The sequence below is a fragment of the Myodes glareolus genome, chromosome 3, assembly GCF_982192425.1.
Source record: "Myodes glareolus chromosome 3, mMyoGla1.1, whole genome shotgun sequence".
Classification (NCBI taxonomy): domain Eukaryota; kingdom Metazoa; phylum Chordata; class Mammalia; order Rodentia; family Cricetidae; genus Myodes; species Myodes glareolus.
Window position 1 is genome coordinate 93148489 of NC_142028.1, and position 21386 is coordinate 93169874.

The 21386-nt window shown below is 40.6% G+C and overlaps 1 protein-coding gene across 7 annotated transcripts in view; it reads right to left on the bottom strand.

Annotated features, from left to right (window-relative positions):
- The window catches only part of Patj (PATJ crumbs cell polarity complex component), a 317812-nt gene that overhangs the window by 177159 nt on the left and 119267 nt on the right, over nt 1-21386 (bottom strand). For 6 of the 7 annotated variants that reach the window (XM_085686293.2, XM_085686290.2, XM_085686292.2 and 3 more), the window contains exons 22-26: nt 20323-20497; nt 14432-14503; nt 12488-12665; nt 9909-10019; nt 3336-3413 (exon numbers count right to left, since the gene is read on the bottom strand). In XM_085686293.2, the coding sequence (XP_085542419.2) occupies nt 3336-3413; nt 9909-10019; nt 12488-12665; nt 14432-14503; nt 20323-20497 (614 nt within the window). The remainder of the gene's footprint in view (nt 1-3335; nt 3414-9908; nt 10020-12487; nt 12666-14431; nt 14504-20322; nt 20498-21386) is intronic. The other variant, XM_085686288.2, reaches the window with a different exon arrangement.

Consider the following 21386-nt stretch of genomic DNA (forward strand, 5'->3'; position numbering starts at 1 on the left):
CATGCCAAACCTTCCAGAAATGCCAGGTGCTGCAGAACAGGAGCTGAGATGCCCAAGCCTTTTACAACACCCAAATGACTAGATTATGATTTGCCTTCCTACATGGCTGCAACAAAGTGCATTCAATTATGCTTTATCTGACAAAACCACTAATGCAAGGTATACCTCTGCTGAGTGGACACTGCCCATTATAACAAGGCAGTGAATTCCTCCAAAAGGGAAGGAACTATGTGGGACTCACAGAAGAAAACACTCTATATTTCTTGAGTACAATGTCTAATGAAATCAGTGATTATATGTGTGGAAAATACAAAATATCAAACTGTAAGAGTGATAAAGAGAAGTCAAATGTGAAACATTTTATTAAGAAACAAATCAGAATGTGACAGCTATAGTCTTCAAGTTGAAAAAAGGTGAGTGAAATGAAAAGAAAAATAAAGTGATGGTCCCACTGCCAAAACTACGCCTCCTTTTCCCAGAACCAGCTCATTTGATGTCAAAGATGATCCTTCAAACAAGAGCAGGGGCTGAAAGTACTATCGAGAGCTAAGAATTCCAGCTTATTTGATTACATCCAACACTCTTGAGAGAAGAACACAGGTAAGTACATCCTAACCCAGGCTGGCCTGGAACCCATCATCTCTCTGTTTAACTTTCCAATGCAGGGATTAAAGTGTGCACCATGCCCCGTTCCCCCAGGGTACCCTCCTGCTGCACACAGGCAAACCCTCCAGTGAAGGAGAAAGTTGGAGCTCCCTATGCGGAAGTAGGCCAGGAGATGACAACACCATCAACAAAGAGAACAAGATACACTGAATGGCACGTTCTCTAGTCCCAGGCACATGGTGACCTCTTTAAGGATTTACTAGGTATCTAAATAACTGCCTTTACTCATGCTATTGCCTGAAAGATAAACTTTCAGAAAATAACAGTGGTGCAATCCTTTTTTTTTTTTGAGATACAGTCCAATGTGATATAGCCCAGGCTAGCCTCTAATTCTATACATTGCCAAAAATGACCCTGACTCCATCTCCCAAGCTCTACGATTTCAAGCATGTGCCACCGTAAGTACTGCAAATGATTCTCACTTGACAGCAGAGCGTATTGATCTTGAGTGGCAGAGAGGCAAATGGTTTGTCTTATAAAAGACAGCACCAAAGTTATAGCTTCTTGTCCCATAAGGCATGAGCTAATTTTATATCCAAATTTGAACTTTACTTAATTCTCTTCTATTCCCTGCACCAGGCTTACCATCTCTTACTGTCCTGACTAGTGAGTTAAATAAACACTTGGCAATGCACTTTTTCGTAGTTTTATGAAAACTGTTGTAATTTTTTTAAATTATACACTGACAGTTTTGGAATTCCCACTGAGATGATCAAGGAGACCTACCTTCCAGAACTAATTAAACAGAGATGACTCAGATATGCAATTTGTGAGCTGTTTTAAACCCAATTATATAATTTTTTGACTCACATAGTAAATTCTGAGAGACAGAACTCCACTACTTTTTCCTATTTCTCTGTGGTTTATTTCCAATTCTCTTTGTGCGCTTTTGATACTGGGTTAAGTCTGATCTGTTATTCGCTTGGACTGTAACTTAGCAACAGCAGTAATGAATGGAGTTTGAGTTTTGCTCTCAACATTGGGTGGCATTTATTGGGAATGACAAACCCCTCAAAGCTGGCTCTATATGGACTTACTGTCCACTGGTTGAGAAGTAATAGACAACATGCTTATTAGTTTCCTGTCTGATTTCATGCTGAAGATACAGGCGGTTTGCATTTCTGTGTCTGCAGAGAACACAAGGCTGCACAGCTTGGACAGCAGCTAGACGCTGACTCTCGCATTTGAGGAAACTCTTACTGCTCATTTTGAATGTATTTTAACAATGTGTAACAGTCCTGAAAGCAAAAACAAAAAACACCTTTTTCTTTTTAGTTTAGAAACTAGTGTTATTTAAACCACTATCTGAGAACCTTTAAAAGAATCTAAGCACCTAAATGTGTATGTGGAGGGGTAGAGGCCCATGAATTTGAATTCAGGAGCCTCAGAGGCCAGAAGCCTGGGACCCTCCAGGAACTAGAGTTATACTCAGCTCTAAGCAGTCAAACATGGGTTCTGAAAACTGAACTCAGATCTCCTGCAGTAGCTCCACATTTTCTTAACCCCAGAAAAATGTTTTTACATGAGAATCCAGATTCAGAGAAATATGCGCTGGGCACGCCTGTGATCTCAGCACTGGGAGATGGAGGCAGGAGGATCAAGGTCTCTCTGAGCTAGAGAGCAAGTTCAAAGACAGCCTAGCCTCCACAAGACCCTCTCAGAGAAAAAGAGAAAGCAAACAAAAAACAAACAAAATACAAATCAAGATTCACATGATCAAAGTGATGAGAATTCTCTCAACAAATACCAAAAGAGTAATATTATACAAACAGCAGTCTGATTATAACTGATTTAACTTAGAAAACAATCAATCTCACCGGCAAAATGCAGCATTTCTAGGAATAAATCAAGGCTTTATACTTTTCTGGATTATGAACATCAATAAACAGAAATAATTTCACAGAGATAAAAAATATGCTAGGCAACTAAAAGTTTGCAACATCAGAGCAATGTGTTGTTGTCTCAAATCTACCCCAAAACATCACCAAACTAACTTGTGGAAATAGACAAGCTGACTCTAAATTTACATAGAAATAAATGAACATAACTGTGCAAGACTTTAGAAAGACAGATACGAAAAATAAAAAAAAAATCCCACTCCACTAGAACACAAGACTGATAGCCAGGTACCAATATGTGAGGAACAGAGCACGCAGGGATAGAGAGGCTGGTGAGGAGCTCAGAAGCATGACCTCCCTCTCACAATTCCAGCCAGGACAGGCTTGGACTATAAATCCTATTTTGCCCACCAAATCCTATTTTAAAATAGTGAGCCAATTTTCTTTGATGAAGTATACTACCTGATACCATACCCTAAGATAATTTTAGTTCAATAAATTCTACTAGGACAGAAGCAGGAAAACAAAATGGGTGATTAATTCAGACCGATTATCAAAATACTTTTTTCCCCGTAGAGGTAAATTTTGATAAGAATCTTCTTAAGGAAAAGCAATATGTAAATGAAAATTTCCAACTGTGAGCAGCATACTCTGGGAATGGCCAGCCAGTCTGCAGAACCAAACAGTAAAGAGAGCTACAGATGTCCGTGGCTGTGCTTCACCTGGTCCTTGCTTCATCCCAGCAGAAATCCTCAGGACACCTCACTGCTCTCACCCACCACTGCTTAGCTGTGAAAAGAAACGAAAGCAGTCCTCAAAGGCTTGTCTTACCTTTGCTCTTGGTCCCTGGGTGTCTTGATCCTGGGTCCTGGCAGGTGGTTTGCCTTTGTTATGCACACTGGGGATGACCTGTCAACACCAAAGAAAGGAGAAAGGGAGGGGAAAGAATGAAAGATGAGCTAGCTCAAATGTCTTCTTCAAAACTTGGTGTGATGGTGCACACCCATAATCCTAGCAGGAGGATCCCAAGCTTGACTGAACTACACAGTGAGCTCAAGGCCACTTTGGGAGAAGTAGTTCCAAAAGAAAACTAAAAGTAGTTTCAAAAGAGAAAAAGTGGTGCACGCCTTTAATCCAGCACTCCAAAGGCGGAGACCTGAGGATCTATTTGAGACTGAGGCCAGCCTGGTATACACAGCAAGTTCCAGGGCTACATACTGAGAACATGTCTGTGGGGGGGGGGGGAATATCCCCCTCTCTTTCTGGTTAGTGTGGTATGGGTGACTTTTCTCACTGTGTAGCTCAGGTTGTTCTAGAACTTGCTGTGTAGTCTAGGCTAGCCTCACACTCATCTTCCCAGTTTGGGATAAGAGGTAAGTGCTATGGAGATGGAGGCCATGCATTGGGCTTCAATACATTCCTTTTTGTCTTCTTCATATCTATTTTTATCTTTATCGTACCTTTCATTGAATATATGTCTGTATATGTCTATATAAATAATGCTTAAGTTTTCCAAAATTAACAATGAATTTTCTGCAGTAATCTTGGAAGTTTCCAGGAAGAAGATGGGGAATCACAGCAACTCCACCTGGCTGATATACGATGTCAGGATGCTGATAGCACTACTACAAGACCTGTTTTGGGTACCAGCTGCACAAGATGGTTCCAACTTGGTTTGCTGAAATAGTGCACATTTTTACAATGTTCTGGCTAGACCTTCACAAAATACTCAGAGACTATTTGCAATCATACTAGACATTCATCTTGAACTTTAACCATCATTGTACTTTTACTGGATCCCATAGAATGAACAATGCCCCCATGACAGCTATAAGTAATTGGTATGAGCTTACTCACACTAATAATAATAGTGAGTAATAGAGTGAACACTTGTGAGTCATTATTTATAGACAATTACATTGGTATAGATTCTTGAATATTGATACAAAGTTAAATTATATTGAATATTGTATGCATGCATGCTTCTACCTCTGTTTAAAACATTTTTTATATATTGATATATACTTACCATATTGCGATGTACATTTCTACCTCTGATCAAGATACTTATACATTGTTTACATTTGGAGGTCATTGTACTCATTTATTGCATAGTTGTTTATGGTCTTAGTCTTTAAGTTATATAGGTATTAAGAATTATAGATCATTAGTCATCTATGTCATACTTATAGTTAGACTAATCAGGTTCTTTAGATACATAGAGATTATATTCTGTACAGATAGATAATCTTCAATCACTTCAAAGAGCTGTAGAAAATGGCATTTAAATAGCTTAGAGTTCTGTTGAGATGAGACACGATTGCTCCTGGCAGCACCAATCTGTTCCCGAGAGAATGATGAGCACTGAAGACACTCCAGTTGGAGCTTGTTTTCTTCTTGGCAACAACTGGCCTTTGGGCAAAGAAATGTCCATGCCGTAACCACTGACAAGATACATAGTATCCAGAAATGGATAAGCAGGACTGTCAAATCTTGCCAACACAGGGTAAGACGGCTTTAAAAATTTCTTGTCTTTGAAAATAGTCTGTCAGTTATTCTAGGTCTTAGACAAAGTTGGTTGCTTCAACATTGCAAATGAGACTTTGGGTGATTGTCCAGGTAGCAATGTCTCTGCCATTTGTTGCACGTTTTGGAAGTTGCTTGATTGCACTTCCTACTTACTCAAGGAATATTATTTCCCTTCTCGGATCTTCGATGGGGTTGAAGACTAGATAATTGTAGTTACTTTCCTTCCATGACTTGGCCAAGTTATTTATTATACAAGACTTAAGCTAGTTAGAATAGGATATTTGTTCTTATTGTATATAATTTTGAATTAGGCTTACAACTCTCTTATTTAAACAAAAGGGGAAGGTGCTGCAGGAGGGTTTACAGCTTGTAATTACCCGCCTACTGGGGCGTGGCCTCTTATACTATATACCTGGACACAAAAGTGCATCCGGCCCCTTTTTTCTCCTGCTGTTGGTTTCCGTTTGCTCGTTTCAGATTGTTTGAATTCCATCTAGATCCACTGTTCAAGCAGAAAATACGGATTTGTAAGTTTTTCCCTAAATAAATGACTATCTATTTCTCAATTCTGAGCTAGTGTGGGATTTCTTTTAAGCGTCTGATCACCAGAACAGGTGACTTCATCTCAAGGTAAATATATGAGAAGTTCAATTCAAGGCAATCAGCAAAAGTAGGTAAAGTGGAGAAAATCTGCATTATAAAATCATGTCACCAGAACAAATAAAGATTTGTGTGTAAGGTGAAGACAGAAAACTACAAAGCTCGACCACTGTCATTTAAATATCTAATTCTGCAAAGGAAGTTTCAGTAGTGACTTAAGTGAGATGTTAGAATATAGGACCCCTCATTTATTTGACCTCTGAACTCCCAGCAGAAATATGTTATTTAACAGACTTCATGGACTTGATAATTATCTATCACTGTTAGCAGAAGGACAAATTACAAACATTTCTACTATCAAATGAGAAAATGAGCTGGATATTGTTTTTTATTTTTTTGTAATTTCTGTGGTGTGCAGACAAGGTCGAATACATAGTTGAATTCAATAAGCATTTATTTATAAAAAATAAAGTTCAAACTTATTTTTTAAATTTTATATATTTATTTTTTATTTCATGAATGTTTTGCCTGCATGTATGCATGTGTTTGATGCAAGTGTGCCTATTCCCTATAGAGGTCAGAAGAGGGCATCAGATCCCCTGGAAGAGGAGTTATAGGCAGTTGCGAGCCAATATACAGGCACTGGAAATTGGATCCAGGTAGTATGCAAGAACACCCAGTTCTCTTAACCATTGAACTATCTCTCTAGTCCCCTGAAGTTCAATTTTATATTAAAAAAAATTCTTAGTAATGCTAACAGCACGACTTTCTTATTTTGTTTGGTTATTTTTTTTGACACAGAACCGCACTCATTATTCCAGGGCTACTTAGAACTCTGTATAGCCCAGGCTGGCCTCCAGTGTGTTGGTGAGCTATCATGCTTAGTTAAAGGTACAGATGGCTTGTCCTCCTGGTTCTTCCTCTGCAGCAGCTGCCTCTGGCATCTGGCTGCTAATTCCCACCCAAATAATGTCTCTTTGTAATGTTATCTATGAGACACCATAAAAAAATAATAACATTTTTAGTGTTTGTTTTCTTTTCTAGTCCTAGAGATTGAATCTAGAGCCTCACCCATGATAGACACTCTACTCCTAAACACTAGTAATGGTTAGGAGACTCTTCAAATGGCCAACAGACACAATTATGGCATAAAACCTGATGGCTGACATGAAGGTAGGGAAAAAAAATCCTTTCAGAAAATTAAAGGAACTGCCTGTCTAGAGAACATTAAAAGCAAAACAAAAATTACCTACTTTGAGCTAAATGCGAATGACATTTTACTCAATTTTATTCTACTAAATAAGCAAATTCAGAAATAGTAAGGTCTCAGAAATGTTTCACTTCAATAAAAACACCTGTAATAAGTTCTTCAAAAGACTTATTTTTATTCATATGTATGTGCCTATGTGTATGCGCACATTCGTGTCCATGTGTCTGTGTATGTATCCATGTGTCTGTGTAACTGTGCATGTGTGTGTGCATGTCTGTGCCCTCAAAGGCTAGAAGAGGGTGTCAGATTCCCTGGAGTTGGTGTCACAGTTGTGAGCTGCCCAACATGGGTACTAGGAACCAAACCTGGTTTCTCTGCAAGAACAGCAAATGCTCTCAGCCGCTCCAGCTCCAGCAACACCTTCAATGTACAGTCAGAGCTTCCTCATCAGCACAGCGTTCTGCACTTTGTCTCACTCACAGACACAAACAACCTGCTGGAGTACAAGGTCACAGCCTGCAGGCAGGTGGTTCTGGACAGATGCCAGAAACAGCACAATCTGGGACTACTTCCACTCACGACAAAAGCAGGCCGAGACAGAAGGCATGCGGAGCAGTTAGTTGCCTCTCATGATGTCTACATTCTGAACAGCGAACAGACTATTGCATATGCTAATCACCGGCAAAGCTCAGAAGATAAAATGCTCACCAAAAGTAGTACCTCCTATAGGAAAATAGAACGCCATCTATTTAATGTAACAGCGAAAGATGAATTTTTATGGTGCACGTACCAAAAGAAGGGCACCATTCTAAAGTCATGTGATAAGGAAGTACAGCCAGGGTAGAAAGAAAGACAACAGCACATCATACTGCTTCTGGGGGAATTAGATGGTCTAGCACATAGCTGTACTCACTAAGTGTTAGAGATGAATGAAGCTCAATTTTAACTCTTAACAATGCTTAAGGGATGGCTGAGGAGATGGCAACAATTTCAAAGGTTTTTTTTTGTTGATGGAAGGGGGAGGGGCGAGGATAGGAAAAATATACACAATGCTACTATCAAAGGTACTTAAGTTATTTCATGAGAAAAACCTTGGCATAGAAACTTCCCAAAGGGAAATGCAGTAGGAATAAACCATAGGCTCTGATCACAAATGAACAGGTGAGGAAGTGCTGTAAACAGCTGGGATTCAGAAGTTCAGAAAGGGACGTGTTTGAGATAGTTCTGGTGTGGCACATGAACTGCTGTATGGTTGATGGTGCTTAGTTTTTCGGCACAAAAATACTTTTACGTTATAGTATTAGGAAATCTTCTTTTAGAGTTTTGAAGAAAGTTCAAAATTTAGTGTGAACTGGTCAAAATGTTTAAGACAGCTGGGCAAGGGGGCCCACACTTGTAGCCCTAGCTACCGACATGGAAGGCAAGAGGTCAGGAGTTTGAGGTCATCTTGGACAACTCAGAAAGACTTTGTCTCAAATAAAAACTAGGGGCTGAAAGTAGAAAGTTCGGGGAAGGGTGCTTGCCTAACATGCGAGACACTCTGGGTTTGATCCCTAGCCCTGGAGACTAATTTAATAAAATTAAATTTGGAAGGGTGGGGATGAGTGCAAAGTAGCTCAGGAGTCCAACGCTGTCAGGAAACTGTGAAGGTGTTCTCTGCACCTGCCACCCTCCACCCGAAGACTTGTGGCAACAATCAATCCAAACCCCTTTAGCAAAAGCTTGAAACGTGATTGTATCATTGGCTCAGGGATTACTCCGTGCTGAACCAGGTTAAAAGCAGAGCAAGTCAACCTAGTGACTAACACCATCAGTTAGCATACACTCACAGCTGGAGGCCAGAGGCTACAGTGTGGCACCCTGCTCTGCTTCCTGGACCAGGTGACATGGGTATGGGAGGATGTTCAGGAGATGCTCCTGTTTTTATTGGTGAGTTTATGTCACCCACTGAAAACCTCGTATCTCAACTCACCAGTGAAAGCTACTAGAGACTCGACATTTTTAGTTGAACCTGTAACATACTCAAATGTTCTAAACATTTTTCAACTGGGCACTTATGGTGGTCACATAATGTATATCCAGGATGAACCATTTTCACTCACAATTGTTTATTTGGAAGTACCATTTGGCAAAGAACAGTGTGGCTAAATTTCCTATTGAATGCAGTTCTAGAAATAAAAGCAAAGTCACAATGCCACTCTCAATATTGTAAAATACAGTTTAAAAACAACTCCAAAAAAGCCTAATTGAATCTCAAATCATATAAAAATCAGAGGTCTCAGTTGGTCTTGCTGGGGTGAGCGACACACTAAGGATGGAAGGCACAGTGGTGGCACACAGCAACACAGTAGAGTTGCCCACTCTGACCACGGCTGCAGCCCACTATGCAGAAACTGCTCTCCTGCAGGCAAAGCACCCCATTAAAGCTGGGGTGCTAAGACAGCTGGTGATGCACTTGCCCTGCTCTCCACACAAGTATTAGCATCAATATTCCCTGAAGGACTACATTATAGTATTGAGACACAAGAAATACTACAACTGTGTAGCTTTTCTACTGTTCAGAAGTACACGTTCTTCCAATTCTAGGATTCAAGCTACTCAGAAATATAGAGCTGCCACTGATACCTTTGTGTCAGAGGTCTGATTCTACTAAGTGAGTGGTTATCACATGACCACACAGCACTGACAACATAGCTCTCTTTACATGACTCAAACATACAAGCATATGATGGCTCCTCTACAAGGTTTTTATACCTGACCCTTTCCAACCTCAAAATAACTAAGAAAATTGAGATAGTGTGTCTCTGTGTTAGCAGAACCAGCAAGCAGGACGGGACTAGAAAGAGGACTGTGTGATTCACAGGTTTGTTTAAAGTAATGTATGGTGTCATGACTGAACTTTGGCTAGCAGATCAAAATTGGGTCTAAAAACGGAAACTGAAGGGAAAAGTTAAATCCATACTGAGTTACTAATTTTTTCTACTAGTAAAACCAAGCAACAATGAACATGTGGGACTACTGGGGGACAAAGCTCAGAGGTGAAAAGAACAGGACACTGTACTGACCCTGGGGGTGGATGATAGGCTCTGTACCACGAACACCACGGGGTTGCCTGCGTTCTTGATGGCCTCCACGGCTTCTGAATGCGAGGCATTCTGCAGGTCTATGCCAGACACCTAAAACTCACAAGACGACACTCTGATTAGAAAGGCACCAGATTGTGAACAGGTTAACTCAAGTTCATGTGTATCAATCATCCTGTGTGTGAGAAAAGCCAGAAACGAATGAGCTAGACCACATCCAGGAAGTGGAAACAACTACAAAGGAAATGCTCTACTTTTTCACAGTGTGATTCGGGAAAACCATGCTTTCACCTGGGGCAGGGCAAAGCGGACAGTTCCATTATAACAATAGTCCCACTTTCATATAATGACCCTGAACTGGAAGCTGATCAGGTTGCACTCCCGGGAGGTCTCTGCAATAGCACAGGGCTGTATGTAACAGAAGCCTTATTAGGAGTGGGAGGGAGGAACCTTCTGAACTTTTACTGTATTTCCGTTAAATTGAGGGTTACTTAAACTATTATTACAATGCAGAAACTGAATACTTCCCAATTTGTGTTAACAAAATAAGTGTACAAACATGCACAGGTTCTTTTGCTTATTATGGAAACTCAGAGAGCCGAACTTGCTAGCATCTCCACAGTTCTCTAAGAGCACAGAACCAGGGTTTCAAATCCAGTACAGAGCAACACCTTAACTGTGAGGTGATTTTAGCCAGCGGGGAGGTGAGCGCTTTGTTTCAAAGGCATGAAGAGAAGTATGGAAGGATGAGGCAGGCGTTCCCCTAGCAGACCCCAGAGTGACAGGTGGAAATGGCTGATGGTGGGAAGAGCTAGGGACAAAACTGCAACACCAAATCCTGGTTCTTCTCGGCTGTAGAATTAGAAAGCAGGAATTCCTCTGATCACATGAATGAAGACCTATCTCTCAGAAATAAACCCTGGCTTCTTAAAGACATTCTTATGTACCTAAGTCAATCATGTAATTGCTTAAAAACAACTGTTTACAACAGACAGACAGAACTCATCATGGGCTTAAGTAAAATCAAATGAAATAAAAACTTTATAATAAGAATCACAGTAAAAGAGCAAACAAACGATTCATTACATTTGATACAATGGATGTAAAATGTAACTCTGAATGCCACTGTGAGCTTGAAAAGAACTAGCAGATAAGGTGGGAAAAATCATTTTATTTATTTAAAGATGTGATTTATGTGATATGTGTACATATGTCACATATATGCAGGTACTTGAAGATACCAGAAGAAGGTATCAGATCCCCTAAAGCTACTGTCATAGCTCTAGTGTGGGCAACATGACGAAGATACTGAGAACATACAAGGTCCTACATTGTAGAAGTAAGGGCTCCTAACTGCTGAGACACCTCTCAAATTCCTAATTTATAGAAGACAAAGCAAAAGGCCACCAGAAAGCAGGTGAAAGGCAGGCTTGAGGGCTTCGCTGCAGAGGATAAGCTCATGAAAACAGACACCACGGAGCCAGGACAGAACTGCAAACTAGAACCACAATGGTGTATCACTGTATACCTGTTAGAATGGCCAAACTGACAACACCGCCACCAGATTGAGAATATGAACAAACTGGATCATTTACTCGTGGCTTATAGGGATATAAAATGGCTCAGTCACTCCTGAAAATAGTTTGATAGCTCTATTCAAATTTATAAATGAACTTAATATGAAGTCTAGCAAGCAACATTTGTACATTTCCCAGAGAAATAAAGACTTGCTTGTATTTGGTAATTATACACCCTGTTTGGTGACACACACCTATAATCTTGGCAGGAGGTGAAAGTGGGAAGAATAGGAGTTTAAGGCCAGCCTCAGCTGCAAACAGGTTCAAAACCAAGATGGGCTACAGGGAACTACAGATATCTACTCTGGTATCATCCAACAAGCCCAATGCACTTTTAGTGTTTTCATGTCCATTTAAAGTTTATTTCACAGGACTAGAGAGCTCTCTTAGCAGTTAAGAGCATTTGCTGCTCCTACAGAGGACCTGGGCTCAGTTCCAACCACCTATACAGTGGCTAACAACCAGTTTCCAGATTATCTAAAGCCTTTTTCTGGTCTTTGCAGTCTCCTGTACTCACAAGATACACATAAATTCATGCAGCACTCACACATACACATAAAAATAATAAATAACGAGTAAAGCTTTAAACTAGATAAGATTTGTCTCCCATAAAACTGAACATCTGTGACCCAAGGACCATGTGATCCATCCCCTTCCAAGGTCAACTTCTTTCTGTAGACAAGATACAAGAACAAACACCAGAACTTGCTAAAGGTTCTGGGTTCTGGGAAGCAGGTGTCCACCTGTTCTACATGCAGTGCAATGCTAAATGCTTCAGTCAGCTGGGGCTCTTGCCTTATCATTTTACTCGCTCTCCCCTCAAAAGCTAGAGGCGTTCAGATAGTGTGCATACGGTATTCAAACTAAGGCATCACAAAAGGACATTACCAATTGGATCCAATTATACTAAACATGAGGTTTACCAAAGTGATTCTTCTGCTGATTCAAACGTTTCAAGTTAAACATTGTTTCAACTTCACTTACCTCAAGTATTTTATCTCCAGTTTTAAGTGCATTGGTTTTTCCTGCAGGACTATCTTCTAACACTTGTTTGATGAATATACCCTTGAGCTCCTCTCCATTCTTTAAACGTTTTATAACTGTTTGTCCACCAACAATGCTGATACCAAGAGACACGTTAGGTTCTCTAAAAATCTCAACACTGTAAAAGGGACAAAGAAGCACACTCATGAATAAGGTAATTTAACTTGCTAAGTTGTCACTTTAAGTGCTCCATCTATTGCACAGCCTGTGGCTCGTGTTTTATTAAAATTTCCTAATGTACTTTAAAGATTTTATATAAATGATACTAGCTCAAAAACGATAAGACACTCAAAATTTACGACATGTAAAAGTTTAAATTTTGAAAAGACACTCAGGGATGGGCTCGCTAAGACTTAGCGTGCCTCTCTCCTTTCACTGCACCACCAGTCATTTCACTCATATGCACACCCTTAGCAGGGAGACTCTGAGCAAATAACAGAGGTGGAGACTGAAGAAGGCGCATATTCATTTTAATAAGGCCTCAGCTTTTCAGAGTAAAATAAACTTGCTAGAGTGGCTTACATCCACTGCTTTTCCCAGAGAGGTTTGAGGGTGAGGATCTCTGTAGAAGGCAAATGGTATCTGCTTTTAAGGCTAAAAGGGTTTCTTTGCTTTTGACTTCTGCATCATTGTTTTTGTTTGCTTGCTTCTGTATGTGAGATAGGGTCTCGCCGTATAGCTAGGCTGACCTTCAACTGGCATTCTTTATGTTTGGGATCCTGAGTGCTAGGACTACAGGAAAGTGCCATGATATCACTTAAACAGCCATACAAATACCCAAACAAACATTTGGTTTTATCCAAAGACACTGTGAAAAGGAATATGAAATTTGTTCCTATATAAATTTTACTTTAACTATAGAAGTATGACTAGTAGTTAACTCAATTTAAAAAATTACTCAGAAAATATGTCTTCAGAGTCATTAAGACAAAACTTGGGAATTGTAAGATGATAGGTTGAGGGGTGTGGAATTAACACAGCATAGAAACAGAAAGAGGCTACTGAAGGACTTTAATAACCATAAAATGTTGGCATCCTGACAAGTACAATACATGCAATCACATGCAAGAGAAGATGAGTTCATTCTGTAAGCCCAAACCAGACACAAATGCATCCATGAGGAGGGAGGGAGAGAGAGGCTGGTAGGTGAGAAAAGCCTCAATTACTGTCTCCAGCACTGTAGCATCAGGGCACCCAAGGCAGCACAACCTCACTTACAGCTGACACATGATAAAGCAGGACATCCATCAGTGGCTACTCTCAGAGGAACATTTGGAAGGTGCTTTCTCTGAGACTGCATCAAAGAGTTATTACTAGCTAAACAGTCTTTAGCCCAAAGAAGGGATTAAAATTTAGCATAAAGGATATTACTTAAGTCTCAATTACAGTGTGACTAAGTGTCTTAGTCATGGTTTCTTTTGATGTGATACTACACCAGGACCAAAAAGCAAGTTGAGGAGGAAAGAGTTTATTTGGCTTAAACTTCCACATTGCTGTTCATCACTGAAGGAAGTCAAGACAAGAGTCCTAACAGGGCAGGATCCTGAGGCAGGAACTGATGCAGAGGCCATGGAGGGGAGCTGCTTACTGGCTTGTTCCCCAAGGCTTGCTCAGCCTGCTTTGCTAAAGAATCCAGAACCACCAGCCACAATGGACTGAGCCCTTCCCATCAATCACTATTAAGAAAATGCCCTCCAGCTGCATCTTATGGAGGCAATTTCCTAACTGAGGGTCCCTCCTTTCAGATGACTCTAGCTTGTGTCAAGTTGACGAAAGACAAGGCAGCAGAATAAGAAAATAAATAAATAAATAAAACAAAACAAAAAAAACTGAAAAAAGAACAAGGGTGTGCTTGTACTGGGGACAGTAATGGCACACACTCACATTCTTGGTGGACCCCAGTGGCTGAAGTTCGGCGTTTCCTCCCCTTCACCTTCCTCTCTCTCTGGTAACTCACTGTAAGGGGAAACACAGCACTTATAAGACACATTCTTATTCTTAAAAGTTCCTGGAAGTTCCAGAATTTCATGATCTATAGGTAATTAATTAATTTTTAACCCTTTTAAAGTATTCACATCAATAAACAGACAAAGCAAGCATTCACTGCTTTAATAGTCAACCCAGCAACCCCGACCCCCCATAGCTCCAGGACATCACACAATGATTACAACCTTGTGAAATATGAAGCTCTTTTCAAAAAAGTTTGCCTTAATTTGTACAATTTCACATTTGCCATGTCATCAATATATAACAGCTTTCTGTCGTTCTATAAAGAGTCTCACTTTGTAACCCAGGGTGGCATCAAAGATGCATCCATCTATTTGCCTCAACCTCCCTAGTTACCATACACAGTAATGGATTTCATAATGACACTGTTGTACATGTCAGACATGTGTCTCGCATGTCATACACTCTGCTCTTATTTACCTCCCTGTCACACTCCCTAGTACCTTCCTAGTGGTCCTACACACCGCTCCTCCAGCTGCTTTCATCTCATCTACACTGTTCTGCGTCCCTTCCCTCCCTGTGGATCTCTACCTCCCTTTGCAGTAAACCTCCTAGTTTGATCTGTGTCACATGTACACAATCAAGTGTAGACAACTGTATCAATCTAAACCTCAGCTCCATGTGAGAGAGAAAACATGCAGCACTCATCTTTCTGAGTCTAGCTTATTTCACATTGCACAACAATCTCTAGTGCATCTATTTTCCTGCAAATGTCATTATTTCATTCCTTACAGCTGAACAAAATCCCTTGTGTGTTGGTATCACATTTCCCTTACCAGTTCCACTCTTATTGGACATTTAGGCTAGCTCTATAAATTAGCTGCCATGAATAGTGCAGCAATGAACATGGATGTGGGAGCGTCTCTGTGGCATGCTGACTCGGAACATACAATATATACAGTAGCTGCAACATACTGTTTTTTCTGGAACCTCCACACTGATTTCCACAGTTGTGGGACCAGATTAAAGGCCCACCATGGAGCACAAGGTTGCTCCTTTTCCACATCCTCACCAGAACTGTGGTTTTCTTCATGACAGATATGCTGACTGGATGAGACAGACACTCAATGTAATTTTACTTTGAAATTTCATCATGGTAAAGAATATTGAAGAATATATTTTCAAGTGCTTATTGAACAACCTTATCTCTTCCACTGAGAAATACATATTCAATCTATTAGCCCATTTAATGATCAAATGCTTTTGGAGGAATATAATTGTTGGAGTTCTTTATAGACTCGAGATTCCTGTATGACAAATAGCTGGGAAAGCTATCCTGGCATTCTGGAACTGCCTCTTCTCTCTGCTGAAGGCTTCCTTGTCTGTGCAGATTTTTAATTTCATTCAGTATCATTTGTGAATTCTTAAGGTTTCACCTATGCCACTGGAGCCCTTTTCAGAAAGCCCTTACCTACGCATACCTGAAAGAGTCCTGCCCATGTTTTCATTGAGTAGTTTCAGACTTTCTAGTTTTACATCACGGCTTTTGATACAGTAATAGATTTTGGTGCAAGGTGAAATAGGAATTGAGTTTCACTCAGTTCCTTAGTACCTTTGTTGAAGAGGCTGTCTAGATGAATGGGTGTGTGCCTCAAGGTGTGTATGGGGGTCAGGGGACAAGTTGTGGGAGTTGTGTCTCTCATTCTGCCAAGTGGGTCCTCGTATTGAATTCAAGTCTTTAGTTTGGCAGGTGCTTTTTACCTGCTGGGCCAACTTGTCAGTGTGTTTCCCATTTAAAAATTTTTCATTACATATATTTGATATGTAAGGTACTGTGCTATCTGCTGATATCTTCATAAAAGTGTATAAGTTGAGTATATTCCCTTCAAGCTTCCCTACTCTACCCTTTCTTACCTACTCCAGTTAGTTCCAATTGTTTCTCTACACAATCAGACTTCTACTTTCATTTATTGCTTTATTCATTTTGCACACCAACTACAGTTCCCTCTCCCTCCCTCCACCCATCACCCTACCCCCTATCCACTCCCCAGAAAGCATAAGGCCTCCCACAGGGAGTCAATGAAGACTGGCACATCAAATTGAGACAGGAACAACCCCCCACCCACATCAAGGCTGAGCAAAGCATCCCACCACAGGGAATGGGCTCCATAAAGCTAGTTCATACACAAGGGATAAATCCTGTCAAGGGCCCCACAAACAGACCAAACACAAACTGTCAGCCATATGCAGAGGGCCTAGTTCGGTCTCATGCAGGCTCCCCAGCTATCAGTCCAGAGTCCGTGAGGTACCATGAACTCAGGTCATGTCTCTGTAGGTTTCCCCTTCATGACCTTGACCCCTCCTTGCTCATAAATCCCTCCTCTCTCTCTTTAACTGGACTCCAGGAGCTTAGCCCAGTGCTTGGCTGTAGATCTCCGCATCAGTTTCCACCAGTTACTGAACGGGGGTTCTATGATGACAATTAGGGAAGTCACCAATCTGATGACAGGAGAAGTCCAGTTCAGGCTCCCTCTCCACTATTGCTAGGAGTCCTAGCTGGGGTCATCCTTGTGGATTCTTGAGAATTTCCCTGGCACCAGGTTTTTCCCTAAGCCTAAAATGGCTCCCTTTCTCAAAATACCTCTTTCCTTGCTCTCCCTCTCTGTCCCTCCCCCAACTCGACCATCCTGCTCCCTCATGTGCTCATCTCCTATCCTCTCCCCTCTCCACCCCACCACTCCCAGTTTACCCAGATTTCATCTATTTCCCCTTTGGAGGGTGATTCATGCTAGACTTCTACTTTCAAATGATATATAGATACACGATTTTATGTATCAAAATAGAATCCAGCAACTATATAAGAGAGAAAATATACATTAATTGTTTTCCTGGTTATTCAGTTAATAACTCGGGTTGCATCCAGTTTCCTGCTGATGACATAACCTCATTATTCTCTGGGGTTGATAAGAATTCCACTGTATGTATTCACCACATTTTCCTCATCGGCTTCTCTGCTGCTGGGCAGTGAAGCCGATTTTAAAATTTAGCTACTAGGAACAATGCTGCAGTAGACATGGGAGTGCAAGACTCTCTCATGTGCTGGCTTAGAGTCCACTGTGCAAACACCTAAGACTAGCAGCGGTGGAAATCATGTGATAGATCTTTTTTTTAAAGAAGTTGCAAACCCAATCTCCACAATGGGGACTAGTTCCCTTTCCTGGCAGCAGAAAGTAACCTTTGTTCAGATTCTCATCAGCATTTGTTCATTTTCCTTTTAAATTCCAAATGCAGGTCTTCCACCTCAAGTTAATCTCGAGGCTCTGAAACCTTGTTTAATTTGCTATGATTTTATCCTATCATTATTTTAAAACAACAACAAAGAAATGCTACAATTGAGTATTTTATTAAATTCAGCAAGGTTCCTGAGGTCATGAAACAATCAATATATTGCCTTTTCCATTACCAGCTCCTTTGGACAATGGCACTGCACCAACCTGTTCTATGCATTTTCTCCAGCTTTACTGACAGTTGATTATACATCTTCACGCACATTTTTTATTTATTTTGTAGAACTACATACTTTACAGTGAGGAAACAAAACTGGAGGGAAACCCTCTCAGCATCACATAATCATAAAGCAAGAGAAGGAAGACATGAACGACACCTATAGCACTGTGGACCCGCTAGTCTGACCGTCAGCACCATCCACACGCTGTGGATACCTATATGTCTTCAAGTATCAGATAATGGAAGAAAGGCTAAAGCCAGGTTAGTTCTAAAGATGGGCTCCCAGGTGACCTTAGAAAATGAGAAGAAAATTAGGATAAGCTTATCTGGGTCCCCTCTGCAGTATTCCCGTTGCCAGGAATGTCCTGGCTTAAGACATCTCCACATTTGAGATGTATACAACCTCTTGATAGAAGTTCTACTCCCGAAGGCAAGAAGCTACAGTTAAGGTGAAGACAAAAGCAAAGAGTCTTGGCTTCAGCACAGACAGACCTCTGCAGAGTCATACCTAAAATTACTAACAGGAAGAAACTTTAAAATGCCATTTAGTATCAGGACACTGGGGGAAAAAAGGTTCCCCAGTGGAGAAAATAGTTACCTGTGAGCCTCATGCCCAAGCCTTGCCTTTTCATATTAGGAAAAGAGAGCAAATGCAGTTCACAGGAGCTCCTCTGAAATCTGCTGAAATTTAAACACTTTCCAAATCTCTGACAGTAAACCCAAAGCCAACACTGAAATTCAAGACTGGTCTCCTGAAATGAAGGTAAGCTTTCAGTCTAAATGCCTGGGCCTGCCTCAGTGCTCACTTGAGGAAAAGCAGCAGAGTGCATCGTCCCTGTGTGAGGCTGGGACAACTAAGCAATGCACACCTACTATGTGCAAAAGAAACAGGCCAGACCTGTGTTTAGATCCCTTCTATTTCTTCAGTTAACAAACTACAGTTTAGAGAAAACACTCCATTTCTACCAAATTCAACTAGCAACACTAAGTACAAGACAAACTAAAACAACCAAAGGCAATTCACTGACATGTGGTTAGACCACATAAAAAGTCATAAATTATGTGCTCAGCCCTTCCACTCTAAGGTATGTTTCTAGGAAAAAATAACTATTGCTGACTTATCCGTGTGTTTCCTTCTGTGTGCTGCCCTGCATCTGCATGTATACATATATACATACATGGATATCATCATACATAATAAAATATAAGTAAGTGTGCGGAGTGTGTGCATGTGTGGATACATCCTCTTTGTCTTGAATTATCTGGGCACTATGCATTTTACTAGCCTCATTGCATGGCCAGGATTCTCAACATTACCCTGTTTCTGTCACGTCCAACTTCTGACCTTTCTATTCCATGCTCAACTGTTTGATTTGCATCCAGCACCATAACAACAACACAAGAAAATACAGACAAAGCTGCCCTGTGCTTATGGAGCCCCATGGAAATACTTCTCTTGGCTTCTCTTTGGTCTCTCTGTAGCTCTTCTCCTGTTTTGCAATTCTTCAACTTCCCTACACCTTTTCTCCCCCCCACCACCTCTCCTTCCTCTCTCTAGCCAGGCCTAGAGCACCTCATGTGACTCGCACTCTTCGCACTACTTGAGTTTCCCTGGATGATCCTTCAAATCTGGGAGCTTCATCTATACTTGACCATGTTCTCAGTGACATGACAGAACACATATTAATCCCAGATTGATAGATCTAATGGATTCCATTCACTTCGTAGATTTAGGGATGTTTTCCCAACATGTCCCCAACTAACCTGATAACTTTCCTACCAACCTGTCTATAGGTCTTTATCTTGTCAAAAAATTGTCTCCTGCTATCTAGCTTTCTGCTCCAGAACCACATGTCTTATAAACTGTCATTAGACACTATTCCCTGCAGATTCTCTGATGCTTGAGAGTCTGCACATCCTTTTGTCCTCAAGAGCACTTGCTGGCCTGTATGCAATCCATTTTGTGAATAAAAAATATAAAATTCTATTTGTGACCTAATTTCAAGAACTATGAAAACTTCTAATTTTCTAATGCAGATTTAATCATAAGATCCTTTTGTATTTTCTAAATGTTACATTAATCGTGCACATTTTTGTAAACAAAAGCCAAACCAGGAACTAGCCATAGGGGGTAGGGAATGCAGGGGAGGGTCTGTAGGGTGGGAAATGAGAATAAAGGGCAAAGTCACATATGTGAGAAAAAGACACGATGAAACATATTACCTTACATGACAACTTAATGGTAATTAATAGTAAATACACTACTCTGCATCACTTAATAACAGCTTTTTAAAGGAAGAAGAAAAATGAACACACTATACCATGCAGCACTCGCATATCTTGAAGACACTGTTCCCATGTATGATGAAGGCCTAGAGACAACCCGGGCACTGGGCAGTCGGTACAAAGGCAAATCTTCTTGCTCCCTCCTTTGGGTAACAGCTGGAAGATCGACAAGCATGTCAGGACCTTGGGCATCACTTGGAATCATCATGCCTAAAGAATACAGATGATGGGAAATCAACATACAGTCAGTAATTCAACACACTTTTAAGGACTCTCACTGTAGGTATGACACTTCCAGCTAGGAGATGGAGGACATTAAAGTACTTAAGGGAAAGCCTTAATGCCCAGGGCAGAAAGCACCACTGAAAAATGAAGCAAGGAAGGTGCTGAACAGAGGAAGGTTACATTTCCAGTGTGCCTCGTGGGAAAACAAACGAACAAAACTAGGTACTTCATCAATAACATTACTTTATCAAAAACAAAACAACAACAAAAAAACTCTCTTATGTTTTCTAATCTTACTGCAAAGCTTTCCTTTCTCACCCGAGGCTATTCTGGTCATGGGTACTTTGGCATTCACTCAGTTAAACAAAATGACCCCATGGAATAACAACTAAGTAAGCATTACATTTGAAAGGCTTAGTTTAAAAACTTCAGAATTTATTTTTCTATCTGTTGACTCATTCTATTTTTACATAAAATTTTAAGAAAGGCATTATTAACTATATTTTATGAAAAGGGCAAATTCAGATTAAAGATTTTGCTAATGATTAGTCTGTTCATGTATGTGCAAGGGGGATGCACACATGCCACGTGCAGGTCAGAAGACAACCTTTAGGACTTGGTTTTCTTAGGTCATTGGGCTTTGGGGCAAGTGCCTTTTCTGCCAAGCTATCTTGCTGGCCCAATCTATATACCTGGTCACTAAATCAGACATTGCCATAATTTGTTTAAATGCTTCCCTCTTTTAGGTCAAGCTTTTATTCTTACTTTAGTTCACTTATGTGTGTGGAAGAGGGTATGCACAGGTGTGCACCGATGTGTCTATGAGTGCACACTTGGGAAGGCAGAATATGACATTGGCTATCTTCCTCTACCA